This window comes from Mobula birostris, chromosome 6 (assembly GCF_030028105.1).
Source record: "Mobula birostris isolate sMobBir1 chromosome 6, sMobBir1.hap1, whole genome shotgun sequence".
Lineage (NCBI taxonomy): Eukaryota > Metazoa > Chordata > Chondrichthyes > Myliobatiformes > Myliobatidae > Mobula > Mobula birostris.
Window position 1 is genome coordinate 136,151,487 of NC_092375.1, and position 15,296 is coordinate 136,166,782.

General features: G+C 46.7%; 1 protein-coding gene across 1 annotated transcript in view; it reads right to left on the reverse strand.

The window, feature by feature from the left end:
* Positions 1-58: 58 nt before the first annotated feature.
* The window catches only part of LOC140198724 (uncharacterized), a 61,705-nt gene continuing 46,467 nt past the window's right edge, over positions 59-15,296 (reverse strand). The window contains 9 exon segments of the mRNA XM_072259739.1: positions 59-1,858; positions 4,536-4,743; positions 5,933-6,105; positions 7,013-7,227; positions 8,083-8,324; positions 8,817-9,081; positions 9,337-9,484; positions 11,288-11,402; positions 11,897-12,124. Coding sequence (XP_072115840.1) covers positions 1,678-1,858; positions 4,536-4,743; positions 5,933-6,105; positions 7,013-7,227; positions 8,083-8,324; positions 8,817-9,081; positions 9,337-9,484; positions 11,288-11,402; positions 11,897-12,124 — 1,775 coding nt within the window. The 3' untranslated portion in view covers positions 59-1,677.

Genomic DNA, 15,296 nt, shown 5'->3' on the forward strand with positions numbered 1-15,296 from the left:
GATACTTTTGTTTCTTGCTGTCTCCCTCCCAGCCTCTGGTGCTGACCCCCCCCTCCCCAGGTGCTCCTTCCTCACCTGTGGGCACAGGTGAGTGTGACTGGATAATGTGACCAGGCTCAGATCAAACCCAGAACGGCGACCAGCCCCTTTGCCTCCACAGATGTTGCTCGACCTGCAGCTTTTGTTTGCTCCCAGTTCCAGCATCTGCAGTCTCTTGTGTTTCCAGTAGAACCAGGCTGTTCTGCTACTCACTACTCCTCCTCTCGCATTTGTTCCTTAACCTGTCCTACGAGGGGACCAAAAACACCAGCTCCCTTCAAGCATTGCAATTGCTTCAAGTGTCCTGGGTTGGATCCTGACCTCTGTTCATGTAGAATTTGCACATTGTCCCTGTGACTTTAGTCACCCCACTCCCTCCCACCAGATTGTCCCATGTCCTCCCACGCACCAAATACGTTCTAGTGTTCGGTGATAGGGCACTCAGGGTAGTGTTACTGGGAATATGTGAGAGAATAGGGTGCAGGAAATTAGTAGGAGAGTGGGACTGTGGGTATTTCTTTGGCAACCAAGATCGAATTGATGTGCTTAGGCTCACACGGTGTCACTGGAAAATACTGAGGGACCGTGAATGACGAGAGGATATTTCTTCATGGGGTGGATCTAGAATGAAGCACTACAATTTAAAAATAAAGGGTTGCCTACTTAAACAAGGCAGAGATGAAGTGTTTTATTTTTGCTCTCTTAAGTCCTTGTGTAATAAAGTTTAAGGGAATGGGGGATTCTCAGATTCCTGTAAACAATGGATTCAGTACTGACTATGTCTGTGACTGCAGTGTGCTTGAATAACGTCTCACAGCTGCTTTCTTTGGAGCAAGATGATTAAAGTTCGCCCAGATCCACATAAGATGGCTTTGATTTTGACAAAAAGCAGTACCTGATGGAAATTAGACAGAACATTCCTTTCTTAACTAAAGCATAAATTTGACGGATGTTCTTATCTTTGTCATTAAGTTGTGGCTCCAGCAAACTAGGTAGGACATTCCTTTCTTTAATTAAGGTGGCTGGAGTGTCTAACAAATTGATTGTACGTTTGTATCAATAGTCCATTGACTTGACCGGAATAGTTATCAAACTGATTGTTCTCTGTATCAATAGTCCATTGACTTGACCGGAATAGTTATCAAACTGATTGTTCTCTGTATCAATAGTCCATTGACTTGGCCAGAATAGTGATTGTTCTTTTGTATCGGTGGCCTTATAACTTCTGACAATTCTGACATCGGGCAGTGAACTTGTAGAACAGCCGGGGAGATAAGAAAGATTCCTTCCTTGATGTCGGGTCCAAGTTCACTCGCCGGCTGAGCTTGGAGAAATAAACCAGTGAAAAGATAAGTAACGACGATCTTTTTGTGCTGTCGTTATTTGATCCAGCAAAGTTACGTTTACATTGTGTCTAGGAATATTCCTTAGGCAAAGGGTTGAAGTGTTACTGTGGTTGGATGGGAATGTGGAGATGAGGATGTCCATCAGATTGGCCACGATTCTATCAAAGGACAGATTTGAGGGGCGGATTGGCCTCCTTTTCCTTGTTCGTGTGCACATTTCTGAATAAGAACCTTTGTATTTTCAATCAGTCCTTCCTTGACGGGTGAAAGTGTTCACATTCCAAGCAAAGACTCACTCACTCCCAGTCTCCGCTGGTTCACTCTTCACTGGTGTTTCCAGACCCAGGATCTCCATCAGCTCAAAGTAGGAGAAGACCCAAGGCCTTGAGATGCTCTGGCCCTGCTCCAGCTCCAGCAACTCTAACAGCAGGCCTCCACGCAGCACCAGGCCCTGCCCGATCAGTCCCTTCTGCCTGCAGGGAGACAGTGGACCATTAGCAACAAGGAGAGGTAGAGGGAAGCTAAAGGAATGTGGAAGTGGACTGGTTTTGATGGGTAGGGTAAGGTGAGGAATGAGAGTATGCTGGGGGCCGTTAAAGCAGTGTCTTGTGTGCGGATCTAGTACATACACGGCACCTCGTGTATATGGGTCTGGTCTGGCTACAAGATGCTGTCTGAATGGGTCCAATCAGTGTACGCAGCACCATGTGCGTGTGGGTCCTGCCTGTGTGGCTGGAGCTGCCTGTGCAGATCTGGTCTGTGTATCTGTGCTCAGTGTTGGGCTCAAGTCTGTGTACATGGTGCTGTGTATGAAGGAGGTAGTCACTTCTGAGTTGCAGGAGGCAGGTAGCAGGGTGACTTGCAGGCGAGGGGAAGGGAAGAGACAGTCAGTACAGAGTACCTCTGTGGCCGATCCCCTCAGTAGCAAGTATACCGCTGTGGATACTGTTGGGGGACGACCCACCCGGGGAAAGCAGCAGTTACCACGTCTCTGATGTTGAGTCTGGCTCTGTGGCTCAGAAAGGAATGGCAGAGAAGAGGGGTGCAGTACTGATAGTGATAATTAGAACAGCAGATGGGAGATCCTGTGGACGTGAAAGAGACACCCAGATAGCATGTTGCCTGCTAGGTGCCAGGGTAAAGGATGCCTCTGATCGGGTCCACAGTATTTTAAAGGGGGAAGGTGATCAGCCAGAAGTTGTGAGACATATTGGGTACAGAAGCAGGAAAAGGGAGGAAGTCCTGAAGGGAGAATATAGGGAGCTAGGTAGAAAGGATTGCTCTGGATCTGTAGATTGCTGCCTGTGCCACTTGCCAGTGAGGGTAGGAATGGGATGATCTGGCAGATGAATGGGTGGCTGAGGAACTGGGGCAGGGTTTCAGATTTGAACTTTCTTCTGGGGAAGGTATGACCTGTACAAAAGGGAGTGGTTACAACTGAACTTGAGGGGGATCAATATCCTATGGGCAGGTTTGCTAGAGCTTTAGGATTAAAATAATTTGGCAGAGGGATAGACAAGTACTGTAGATGCAGTGTGGAGTGATCCTGTGAGGAAGGATGAGCAGTTGATGGGGCAAAATTGCAGTCAGTGGGATGGGCTGAAGTATGCCTTTTACTAAATAGTAGGTTCAGTGGTTTGGACAAGTGCGGAGAGAGTGTAGCAGAGATTACAAAGGTAGCCACATTATATTTTTTTAAAAAAACAAGTTTAGAAAGGGGTAAGAATTTAGCTTCCGGTAACATGGGAGCAAAATTGAAAAGGGTGGTGAATACGAGACTGAAGGTGTCATATCTGAGTGTTGCAGTATATTGAGTAAGGCAGATGATCTTGTAGCACAGTTAGAAATGGGCAGGCACAATGTTGTGAGCACTGCCAAGCCATGGCTGAAAGATCATTGGAGCTTAACATCCAAGGATACATATTGATTTGAAAGGACGGGCAGGTAGGTTCCTTAAAGGGAAATCTTGCCTGACAAATCTGTTGGAATTCTTTGAGGAAATAACAAGCAGGATAGACAAAGGAAAACTGGTGGATGTTAAGTACTTGGATTTTCAGAAGGCCTTCAACAAGGTACCACACATGAGGCTGCTTAACAATGTAAGAGCCCGTGCTACCACAGGGAAGATTCCAACATGTATGGAGGATTGGCTGACTGGCAGGAAATAGAGTCAGAATAAGGGGGCCTTTTCTGTTTGGCTGCCAGTGATTAGTAGTGTTCTGCTGGGGTTGGTTTTGGGACCACTATTTTCCCACATTATATGCCAACAACTTGGATGTCACAATTGATGCCTTTATGCCGAGTTTGCAGACAATACAAAGATAGGTAGAAGGGAAGGTCGTGTTGAGGAAGCAGGGAGGCTGAGGAAGGACTTTGGTAGATATGGAGAGTGGGCAAATAAGTGGCAGATGGAATACAGTGTCAGGTCATGCACTTTACTAGAGGAATAAAGGCATAAATTGTTTTTAAGTGGGGAGAAAATTCAGAAATCTGAGGTGTAAAGGGCCTCATGCAGGATCCCCTTCAAGACCTGGATAGAGTGGATGTGGAGAGGATGTTTCCTATAGCGGGGGAGTCTAGGACAGTTTCAGAATAGAAGGTCATCGCTTTAGAATGGAGATGAGAAGGAACTTCTTGAGCCAGTGTGGTGAAGCTGTGGAATTCATTGCCAAAGATGGCTGTGGAGACAAGTCATTGGGTATATTTAAAGTGGAGGTTGGTGCTGTAGGTTCTTGATTAATCAGCACATAAAGGTAATGGGGAGAAGGCAGCAGAATGGGGTTGAGAAGGATAATAAATCAGCCTTGACGGAATGGCAGAGCAGACTCGATGGGCTAATTCTGCTCGAATGTTTATGGTGTGTGGTACTGGTCTGTGTACGGGGGGTGTGGTGTACTGTATGCGGTATCATGTGTATGGGTACAGCCTATGTACTCGACATCATGTATGTACAGTATATGGGCCTCGGTTTGAGTAAGCAATAATGTGTGTGTGGTCTGTTTGTCTATGCAGTTCAGTGTCTGTGCACTTGAAGCTGTGTCTAAGGGGGTCTAGTCCACAGGGTGCTGTCTGCGTGGGTGAAGTGTATGAGTGTGGTGCCATGCATCTCTCTGTGGGGCCTAGTGTGCGTCCGCAGACCACGTCACTCACCTAAGGAAAGACTCTGCTTCCCGCCGCGCCTCCTCGAGCAGCCACCTGTTCCTCTCGCCCTCCTTCTGCCGCCGCTCCTCCCACTGCTGCTCCCTGACCTGCCTCAGCCTCAGATACTCCTGCCGCTGAGGTTCGTCCATCTCGCTCAGGAGCCGCCGCTCCTCTTCCAGTTGCTGCTGGTGCAGCCGCTGCAGGCGTGCCTTCTCCCCTGCGGGCGAAACGCAGGCCACTCACACGCAGGACCCCGGAGCGGCACGGAGGCCGACGGCCCGTTTCCACTGAGCCCCCACGTCCCATTACCCATCGTTACACCCTCCAGACTGCCACCCCTTGCTGGGTGCAGATCCGGGAAGGGCCTGGGTGGATGTGCCGGGATGGTGTAGGGTAGCTGGTTGGAGAGAGGGATGGTGGACAGGTTCAGTGATGGTGGCTGATGGAGCTGAAGTATGAAGCCATCAATGGGGGGTGAAGCGGGACAAAAAAAAATCAAAATCCCTTTCAAAGAGCGAGGGACTGAAAAGTGTTAGGGCCTTTGTCATTTAAAGGTAATGTGCAGGCAACGTGGGAGGCAAAGGGTCCATTACAAAAGGATATGCGAACGGGAGTAAAGATGTCTCACTGAAATCATCGCTGATGAGCTCACATTGGGGAATTTTGTGCGATCTCTACCTGTCATATGTAAGTGTTTCCTCAGGAAGTCCAGTCAGGGTTTACCATGGTCTAACTGAAAAAGCTGAGTCCTGTTCCTTATTTCTTAAGACTTGCTCATCTTCAGGACAAAGACTGAAAAGTAGTAGGATAGCGGCTGGTGTAATTCTTTACGGCGATACAGAGAGAGAGAGAGCTTTACGGCAACCCATCTCTGTCGATATGGGGGAGACCGTGTCTGCAGCCAGCTCAATCTGTATGGGGAGACCATATCTGCAACCCATCTGTCTGTAAGGAGTCTGTATGGGGAGACTGTCAGCAACCCGCCTCTGTCTGAAAGAAGTTTGTAAGGGGAGACCATGACAGTGTGAGTTCCCTCCCACATCCCAAAATCACACAGGTTAGGATTAAAGAATTATCATGTATTGAAAGTCACACAGGTTAGGGTTAAAGAGATATCATGCTATGAAAGTCAGACAGGTTAGGGTTAAAGAATTATCATGCTATGAAAACGTGGTGACACTTACGAGCTGCCTCCCCGCTCAACCCCCAGCACAAACCTTGGACTGTGTTGGGCATTGACGCAAACAACACATTTCATTCGATGCTTCAATGTGCATGTGACAATTTTTTAAAAACTAACGAAAAACAGCCTTAACATCCCCCTCCACCTTTCCCCTTTATTCAAATGATTACAGCCACCCCCCCCCCCCCCCCGTAACCGACATACCCTCCCCAGTTGTCCGTACTTGCTCTCTCTTGCAGGATCCTCTCTTTAACCTGCTGCATTTCCTGGACTTTCCTTCGATACTCTTCCCGTTGTTTCTGCTGCCGTTCACGGTCCCGCTGCCCTTCCTCATCTTGTTGCTGCTCAGCCTCCTCCTGCTCTGCTGTTGGAGATTCCCGCTGTTGTCTTTTCAACCTGGCGGCCACATCCAGTCAGTTACAAACATAGCACTTTGATTCACATGGGTTCATTAACTTACCCAGAAGAAGGCAAAGGCAAACCACTTCTGTAGAAAAATCTGCCAAGAGCAATCATGGTCATGGATGGAAGTCTGTGATCGCTCATTACGACACGGCTCATGTGATGGTGAATTAACTTGCATCCACGTTCCCTTTGAGACATGGGAGAAAACTCGGGCTGTTATCGTCAGGATCAAACCCAGGCTGATGAAACCGGGAGGCAGTGCCTCGAGGAGGGACAGATTAGACCACAGAACACTACAGCACAGTACTGGCCCTTCGGCCCACGATGTTGTGCCAAACTTTTACCCTACTCTGAAATCAATCTAACCCTTCCCTCCTACTTAGCCCTCCGTATTTCTACCGTTCTGGACTTTTAAAAGTCCCTAATGTATCGAGCTCCATCACCACCCCGGCAGGGCGTCCCATGAACCCACCAATCTGTGTGAGAGCACTTACCACTCCCCTGTATTTTCCTCCAATCAACCTTAAACATACGCCCCCCTTGTATTAGGCATCTCCACCCTGGGAAAAAGTCTCTGCTGCCCACTCCATAGGGCAGTCACACAAAAAAATAATGAAGGAGCCTGAAACTAGATTGGGAGAAGAGTCCTATTAGCACAACACAGGGTTAAAACAGGCCAAAAATATCCACACTCAGCAATCAGTGAAGTAGAGATCCATCAGGCTGCAACCAGCAATCTGGTCTTCCCCTTCCTCGTCTTCACCCACAGCTCTGACCATCCCTCATTCTCCCTTGAATTTGTGCAGTGGGGGGAGGGGGGCTTTCCTTTACCCTTGTATTTCACCTGCAAGAAGGAGGGTCACCATTAACTAACCCCTCACCATCCACAATCTCCTACCTTCGCTCTTCCCTCCTCCTCTGTTCCTCATCCAGTTCCTGCTGGATTTGCTGCTCCAACTTCCAACGCCTGTGCTCGCCGGAATCCAACTGCTCGCCGTGGTTCCGTGAGTCCCCATCAGGCCACTGGTCAGCTTCCATATTATTGCTGCCCACCTGCCTCAGAGGCTTTGACCCTGGCACAGCCGTTGCATCCTCCGGCCACTCAGTGCTTCCCTAATGGACACACGGGCAGTTAGTGTGCGACTTCCCTTTGAGGGAGCTGCTGGCGGGGGGAGGTGAGTGTGAGGTCTGGAAAACAGTGTATGTTGGAATACTGTACATCCCAGCTCCTTTAGCAGATGCCAATTTCCCTCCATACTTACTTCAACAGATAGATCACCCCCCCCCCCCTCCGCCGTTCCCCCTCCTCCTGTCTCGGTTCTAACTAAATGGGTTAGAGATGGTGGGTTTCCACTTAATGGAGAAAGCTCCGTCTTATCCCTACACCTTTGAGCAGATTCACATGGAACGCTGTTACAAGGCGGCAGCATCCATCATCAAGAGCCCCCACCATCCGGGCCGCGTTCTCTTCTCGCTCGTACATCAGGCAAGAGGTACCACACCAACAGGTTCAGGAACAGCCATTACCCTTCCACCAACAGGCTCTTGAACAAGTGTGGATAACCTCACCCACCTCAACTCTGAACTGATTCCACAGCCCACAGACTCACTTTCAAGGACCCCACCACTTACGTTTGCACAATTTATCTTCTTTTGCACAATGGTTGCTTGTCGGTCTTTACTTGCGTATAGTTTTATTTCATAAATTCAATAGGCACATTTAATGTCAGAAATGCATACAATATACATCCTGAAATTCTTTTTCTTCACAAACAGAGGAGTGCCCCAAAGAATGAATGACAGTTAAACGCAAGAACCCCAAAGCCCCTATTGTATTTCTTTATGTAAATGCCTGCAAGAAAATGAATCTCAGGGTAGTTGATGGTGACATACTTTGATTTTCCCTTTATAGCAATTCCCCGGGTTTGCTTAACTTCCACTTTGATCCGTTTCACCCGCGTTACTTACGTCCATTTGTCCTCTGAACCACACTCCTTCTTCCCCCGAGCCCACAGCTCTGACGTCAGTAGAACTGGGGTTCACGCCTGCCTCGGCCTCACCAGCTGATCCTGTGGTTGGCATGCTCCTTCCGCTGGGGGAGTGCAACCCACACGTCTCCGAGCCGATCTGGGTGACAACGTCCTCCTCCACCTCACTCCCTCTCCTCGCCTTCCTCTGCTGTTGCCGGGCTCTGTTCTCTCTGGGTCTTCCTGAAGAAGTGAGGGGCAGAGCTCAACTGCTATTGCATTTCACTCACTCTGTGCCTACAGCACTAAAGCCAGACCTACTGGGGTTGGAACACACTCCCAAAATGCTGGAGCAACTCAGCAGGTCAGGCAGCATCTATGGAAAGAAATAAACACTCAATGTTTCGGGGCCGAGACCCTTCATCAGGACTGGAAAGGTAGTGCCAGAAAAAGAAGGCTCCATAGATGCTGCCTGACATGATGAGTTTCCCCAACATTTTGCATTAATCTCTGGATATTTAAGATTAACCCACACAGTTCTGATGAAAGGTCTTGGTCCGAAACATCGACTGTTTATTCATTTCCATAGATGCTGCCTGACCTGCTGAGTTCCTCCAGCATTTTTGGGGGTTGCTCTGGATTTCCAGCGTTGGCAAAACCTCTGATGTTTATGACACGCTGGGGTTGCGGAGTCTCTGCCACATGAAAAAGCCCCCCACCACCCAGGCTGCTCACCTACAACAAACTCAGCGCGTCTGTTCTTCTTCTTTCCTCCCAGTGGCCTGTTTGGGGTCAGGGAGCTCCTGGGCTGGGAGGGATTGTTTGCTGCTGGCCTCCTACGTGACGTCCCTTGCTCTGACGGCGAGCTTCCCCCCGGAACCAGGACCGATCCTGCGGACTCTCTCGACCCTCCTGCACTTCTGGGTGCCCAGTCGGCCTCCTCCATATTTGGGTCCTGGCTGGAACTTTTCCTTCCTCTCTTTTTGGCTTTCTGTTTCTTCTGTGAACAGTAAACAATTGCACAATGTTTCACAAAAAAATACCTTCCGCCTTATCCTCAGGCCACCAACACAAGCCATTCTGAGCAAGCCATCCTGCTCAGAAACCATGCCCACAAGCCCTAAACTGGGGCTCACTCTGGCAGACATTTTTAACGCCTCCAGATCACCTGGCAGAGCAGGAAGTTGATCTTTATCCCAGATTGATGTCTAGGATACCAGTCTGACCTTGAAGGAGAGGATTTTGTCCAACTCACGGCGTTGATTTCAGTTCTTCGCTTGGATAGTTCACTCCACGGCTCGGCCTCCCAGTCTCCAACGTCACCCTCCGAATCCTCTTCAGCTACAAAGCCGTCCTCTCGCTGCTTTCTCCTCCGGCTGGCTCTGGGAGGGTGTCCATCCTCACTGCACCGAACAGAGCATAGGTGAGACGAGAACTACAGGCCATAAATTAAGGGTGAAAGGTGAAATGCTTAAAGGGAACATGAGAGGGAACTTCTTCAGTTAGAGGGTGGTGAGTGTGGAACGAGCTGCCAGCAGAAGTGGTAGATGTGGCAGAAGTTCGATTTCAATATCTAAGAGAAGTTTGGATAGGTACATGGGCTATGTTAGGTCGATGGGACCAGACAGAATAATAGTTTATCATAGATCAGCGTGGCTGAAGAGGCTGTTTCTGTGCCTAGTGCTCTATGACCCTATCACCTACGGGGACAAGACACCCCCTGTCTTGCAGGAGGGATGGCTGTCCATTTATACATTTTCACAGACGGCTGTGGAGGCCAAGTCATTGTGTACACTTAAAGAGGAGGCTAACAGGTTCTTGATTAGTAAGGGTGTCAAAGGTTACGGGGAGAAGGCAGGAGAATAGGGTTGAGAACGGGGAATAAAGGTCACCCATGTCTGAAAGGCAGAGCAGGCTCGATGGGCCTATTTCTGCTCCTATGTCTTATGGTCTTAATTTCACCAACAACCCTGCCATACTTTGCATGACTGGGAAATGCTGCGAGGAACATCACTTCCTGTCAGCTCTGGAAGTCTTTGAAATCATCACAGACCCCACACAGAAGTCAGGGAGATGAAGATGGGCACCCTGTACCATGAGCAGATATGGGGCCATTAACAGGTTAATTCCTTGGACTAGTGGCTAGTTTGGCCACACTGTGTTCCTGGGTACTCTGCCCTCCATAATATACAGTGACTGTGTACATGAAAATCTACAGACCACAAGGCATAGGGGCAGAACTGGGCCATTTGGCCCATCAAGTCCACTCCTCCAGTCAATCATGACCCATTTATCTTCCTTCACAACCCCATTCTCCTGCCTATTTCCCATAAGCTTTGACATCCTTGCTAAATTAAATACCTGTCTACTTCTGCTTTAAATATACCTACAGCCATCTGTGGCAAAGAATTCCACAGATTCCCAAACTCTGGCTAAAGTAATTGCTCCTCATCTCTGTTCTAAAGGGGCATCCTTGTATTCTGAGGCTGTGTGCTCTGTCATAGACTCTTCCACTATCAGAAACATCCCCTACATGACCACTCTATCTAGAGCTCTCAGTAGTCAGTAGGTTTCAATGAGATACGCCCTTATTCTTTTCAATAGCACTCTTCTGATCTTGGTGAAACATACAAGATTCCTCCAGGAAGAAAATCAAAAAAATTCCAGATGCTAGAAATCTGAAATTAAAAAATGCAAGAAGCTGGAAGCAGACACGGAGGAAATTGTTCAGGTTTATTTGGTGTTGGATCCTGGGCAGGGGCATCCAATTCATCTTATTCCCCCCGCAACCCGGCAATTAATTCCTTAAGTACAAATTAAAAGTTGTTATTGAATCTGCTTCCATCGCACTTCTAAGCATTAAATTCTAATTACCATAAATCACCGTATGAACGTATCTACATGGATGATTTTACTGTCGATTTGTGACCTCGGGGAATAGGCTTTCTTGCCAGTGAAGAAACTTATATCTGCATAAAACTTCCATCAATGAATATAACATTAACCAAGGTTACACGGGATCTGTCCCTGTGCTTCTGTTTATCTCTGCAAGACGAGGCAGGGGTCAGAAGCTTGGGTAAACAGAGATGTGTAGAAAGGGAGCTGAAGAGGTGAGAGCAACCCATGGTGAGGCAGTGACGGCCCACACCTTCTGAGTGACATCCTGAGCAAGCAGAGGGAGTCTTCATTAGAACAATAATACTCACCCTTCCCCACGGCCGGTCGGTGACCCCAGTTCCTCGTCTGTACCCAGACTCCCGTGTTCTGACTGGGACCAGGCTGTCATGGGAGAGACAGCAGCAGTTTTATTGTGGGTGGAACCTGTGGGAAAGGTACCGATCCGTCAGGAATTCAAAGGTTACGAGTAGACCGGAGTGAGCACTGAGCAGCCGGTTAAAGTAATGATGTAAGTCTCTGTTCCTCAGGCTTCCAACAGATAGTCACAGGTGTGTTAGTGTCCCATCTATGTACAGAACATGAGGCTGCAGCCCCTGTTTGAACATCTAAAGGGATTTCTCCTCAGGTTCTGAATACACTTCAGCCTCCTTTCTTGATATTTGGGGGGGGGGGGTTGCGGACAAAGTGAGTTGGGGGACCCCCTGGTTGGACTACTCCTTGGCCATCACAAGATGACGAAAGTTTATTCCCCCAAGCCAGCATGGAGGAGTTGGATTTTATTGGGTTACAGAAGGGGAGGGTTAAATGTTCTTTGATTCTTTAAATCACTCATTAGATGAAAGCCATCCCTGAGACAAGATGCTCACTTGGTCCAACTCCAGATACACCCTGGGCTGTTGGTTTAGTCAGACACTTACCACGTGTCGTTTTCCTGGTACCCTGAGCGTGCTCCCTCTCGTACACTGAGTTGTAGTCAGTGTTGTGATGAGTGTGCTCAGCTAGACGCGGATTTCCATTTTCCCCTCGCGCCATCTCCTCTGTGTCACCAAGGTCTTGTCGCCGTCGGTGGCCGACCTTCCCTCCTCCCTTGGCCCTTCTCTCGTCGTTGACCTTTGCTCCTCGGGCTGACTCGCTCACCGGTCCTCCTGTCAATTTAAGAAGCGTTAGGTGCAGGCCAATCAGAGTCACGAGTCACCTCTTTGAACTCTGACCCATCACTGGCTACTCAAGCTACTCTCCTACTGCCAGGTCAAAGTAACTGGTATTTACTTCCCCTGGTACTTAAAGGGAATTTGCTGCAAGTTTCCTCAATTGGTATAAAATAGGTGTAAATTGTCAAATTAACCAGAATCCTTCCAACAGACAATTCAGTCAGCCTCACCCAACATACCAGGTATACTGAACTTCCAAAGAACAGTACAGGACTAGACCCCTCTGACCACATTGTCCATGTGACCACTGACATTTTAAACTAATCCCATTTCATCATGGCTGATTCATTTTACTCTCAGCCCCAATCCCCTGCCCTCATCCCCAAATCCCTTCATCCCCTGACGAATCAAGAATCTGTCAAATATAACTAATGACTTGGCCTCCACAGTCACTTGTGGCAATGAATTTCCCAGATTTATCACCCTTTGGCTAAAGAAACTCCTTCTCACCTCCGTTCTAAATGAACATCCCTCAATTCTGAGGCTGTGATCTCTGGTCTTAGACTCTCCCACCATAGGAAACACCCTCTCCACATCCACTCTATTGAGGCTCCTCTTCTGATGATATGTACAGGCCCGGATGCCGCTGGAAAGGGAGTATGAGGTGACGGGTAGCTCTCTAGAGATCGTATGGGACCTATGGGCAACACAGGGCACTGGAGAGCATTCTGGGTAAGAATGGTCATGCTTTACTTTGCGAACCAAAGTAAATATTCGGATTAAATCAATGTGAACATGTAAATATGAAAACAAACCTCTTTAAAACGGGGCAGCACAGTAGCATGGTGGTTGGGCTTATGCTATGACAGCACCAGTAAACCCGGGTTCAGTTCCCACCTCTGCCTGTAAGGGGTTTGTACGTTCTCACCGTGACCTCCCTCCCTCCCTCCTCCGGGTGCTCTGGTTTCCTCCCACAGTCCAACGACGTACGGGTTAGTAGATTAACAACGTACAGGTTAGTAGATTACCGACGTACGGGTTAGTAGATTAACGACGTACGGGTTAGTAGATTAACAACGTACGGGTTAGTAGATTAATGATGTACGGGTTAGTAGATTAACGACGTATGGGTTAGTAGATTACCGAGTTATGGGTTAGTAGATTAACAACGTACAGGTTAGTAGATTACCGACGTACGGGTTAGTAGATTACCGACGTATGGGTTAGTAGATTAACGACGTACAGGTTAGTAGATTAACAACGTACAGGTTAGTAGATTACCGACGTATGGGTTAGTAGATTAACGACGTATGGGTTAGTAGATTAACTTGTAGATTAATGTACGGGTTAGTAGATTAATGATGTATGGGTTAGTAGATTAACGACATATGGGTTAGTAGATTAATTTATAGATTAACAACGTATGGGTTAGTAGATTAACTTGTAGATTAACAACATATGGGTTAGTAGATTAACAACGTATGGGTCAGTAGATTAATGACGTACGGGTCAGTAGATTAATGACGTACGGGTTAATAGATTAACGACGTATGGGTTAGTAGATTAACTTGTAGATTAACGTACGGGTTAGTAGATTAACGACGTACGGGTTAGTAGATTAGCTTATAGATTAACGTACGGGTTAGTAGATTAACTTGTAGATTAACATACGGGTTAGTAGATTAACGATGTATGGATTAGTAGATTAGTTTGTAGATTAACGTACGGGTTGGTAGATTAACTTGTAGATTAACGTACGGGTTAGTAGATTAACGACGTACAGGTTAGTAGATTAACAACGTACAGGTTAGTAGATTACCGACGTATGGGTTAGTAGATTAACGACGTATGGGTTAGTAGATTAACTTGTAGATTAATGTACGGGTTAGTAGATTAATGATGTATGGGTTAGTAGATTAACGACATATGGGTTAGTAGATTAATTTATAGATTAACAACGTATGGGTTAGTAGATTAATGATGTATGGGTTAGTAGATTAACAACGTATGGGTTAGTAGATTAACTTGTAGATTAACAACATATGGGTTAGTAGATTAACAACGTATGGGTCAGTAGATTAATGACGTACGGGTCAGTAGATTAATGACGTACGGGTCAGTAGATTAATGACGTACGGGTTAATAGATTAACGACGTATGGGTTAGTAGATTAACTTGTAGATTAACGTATGGGTTAGTAGATTAACGACGTACGGGTTAGTAGATTAGCTTGTAGATTAACGTACGGGTTAGTAGATTAACTTGTAGATTAACATACGGGTTAGTAGATTAACGATGTATGGATTAGTAGATTAGTTTGTAGATTAACGTACGGGTTGGTAGATTAACTTGTAGATTAACGTACGGGTTAGTAGATTAACGACGTATAGGTTAGTAGATTAACGACGTACGGGTTAGTAGATTAATGATGTACGGATTAGTAGATTAGCTTGTAGATTAACGTACGGGTTAGTAGATTAATTTGTAGATTAACGACGTACGGGTTAGTAGATTAATGATGTACGGGTTAGTAGATTAGCTTGTAGATTAACGTACGGGTTAGTAGATTAACTTGTAGATTAACGACGTACGGGTTAGTAGATTATGTACAGGTTAGTAGATTAGCTTGTAGATTAATGTACGGGTTAGTAGATTAACTTGTAGATTAACGACGTATGGGTTAGTAGATTAATGATGTACGGATTAGTAGATTAACTGGTCAATAGGTGTAATTGGGCAACATAGACTCATTGGGCCCGGAGAGCCCAGTACTGTGTGGTCTCGCTAAAAAAATAAATAAATAAAATTTTCAAAACTGGTTAAGAATGTACATTTGCCCAGTTTGTTTACAGTTTACAGATCCTGTTTACAGTTACTGTTCTATAGATTTGCTAGGTATGCCTGCAGGAAAAAGAACCTCAGGGTTGTATGCGGTGACATGTATGTACTCTGATAATAAGTTTTACTTTGAACTTTGAATGGTAAAACTCTCTCCCCACTGATATATCAAACATTCACAGCCAGGCCCCGATGTCAGATGAGGAATATAAATTCAGAGTAGTTACATCAAGTATTATTATCTTCACATTTAAGCTTTATCCGTCAGGAATAGCACTTCGGTGACTGTGTCACTTTTTGCATTAAATTATTTATATATTGTACATAT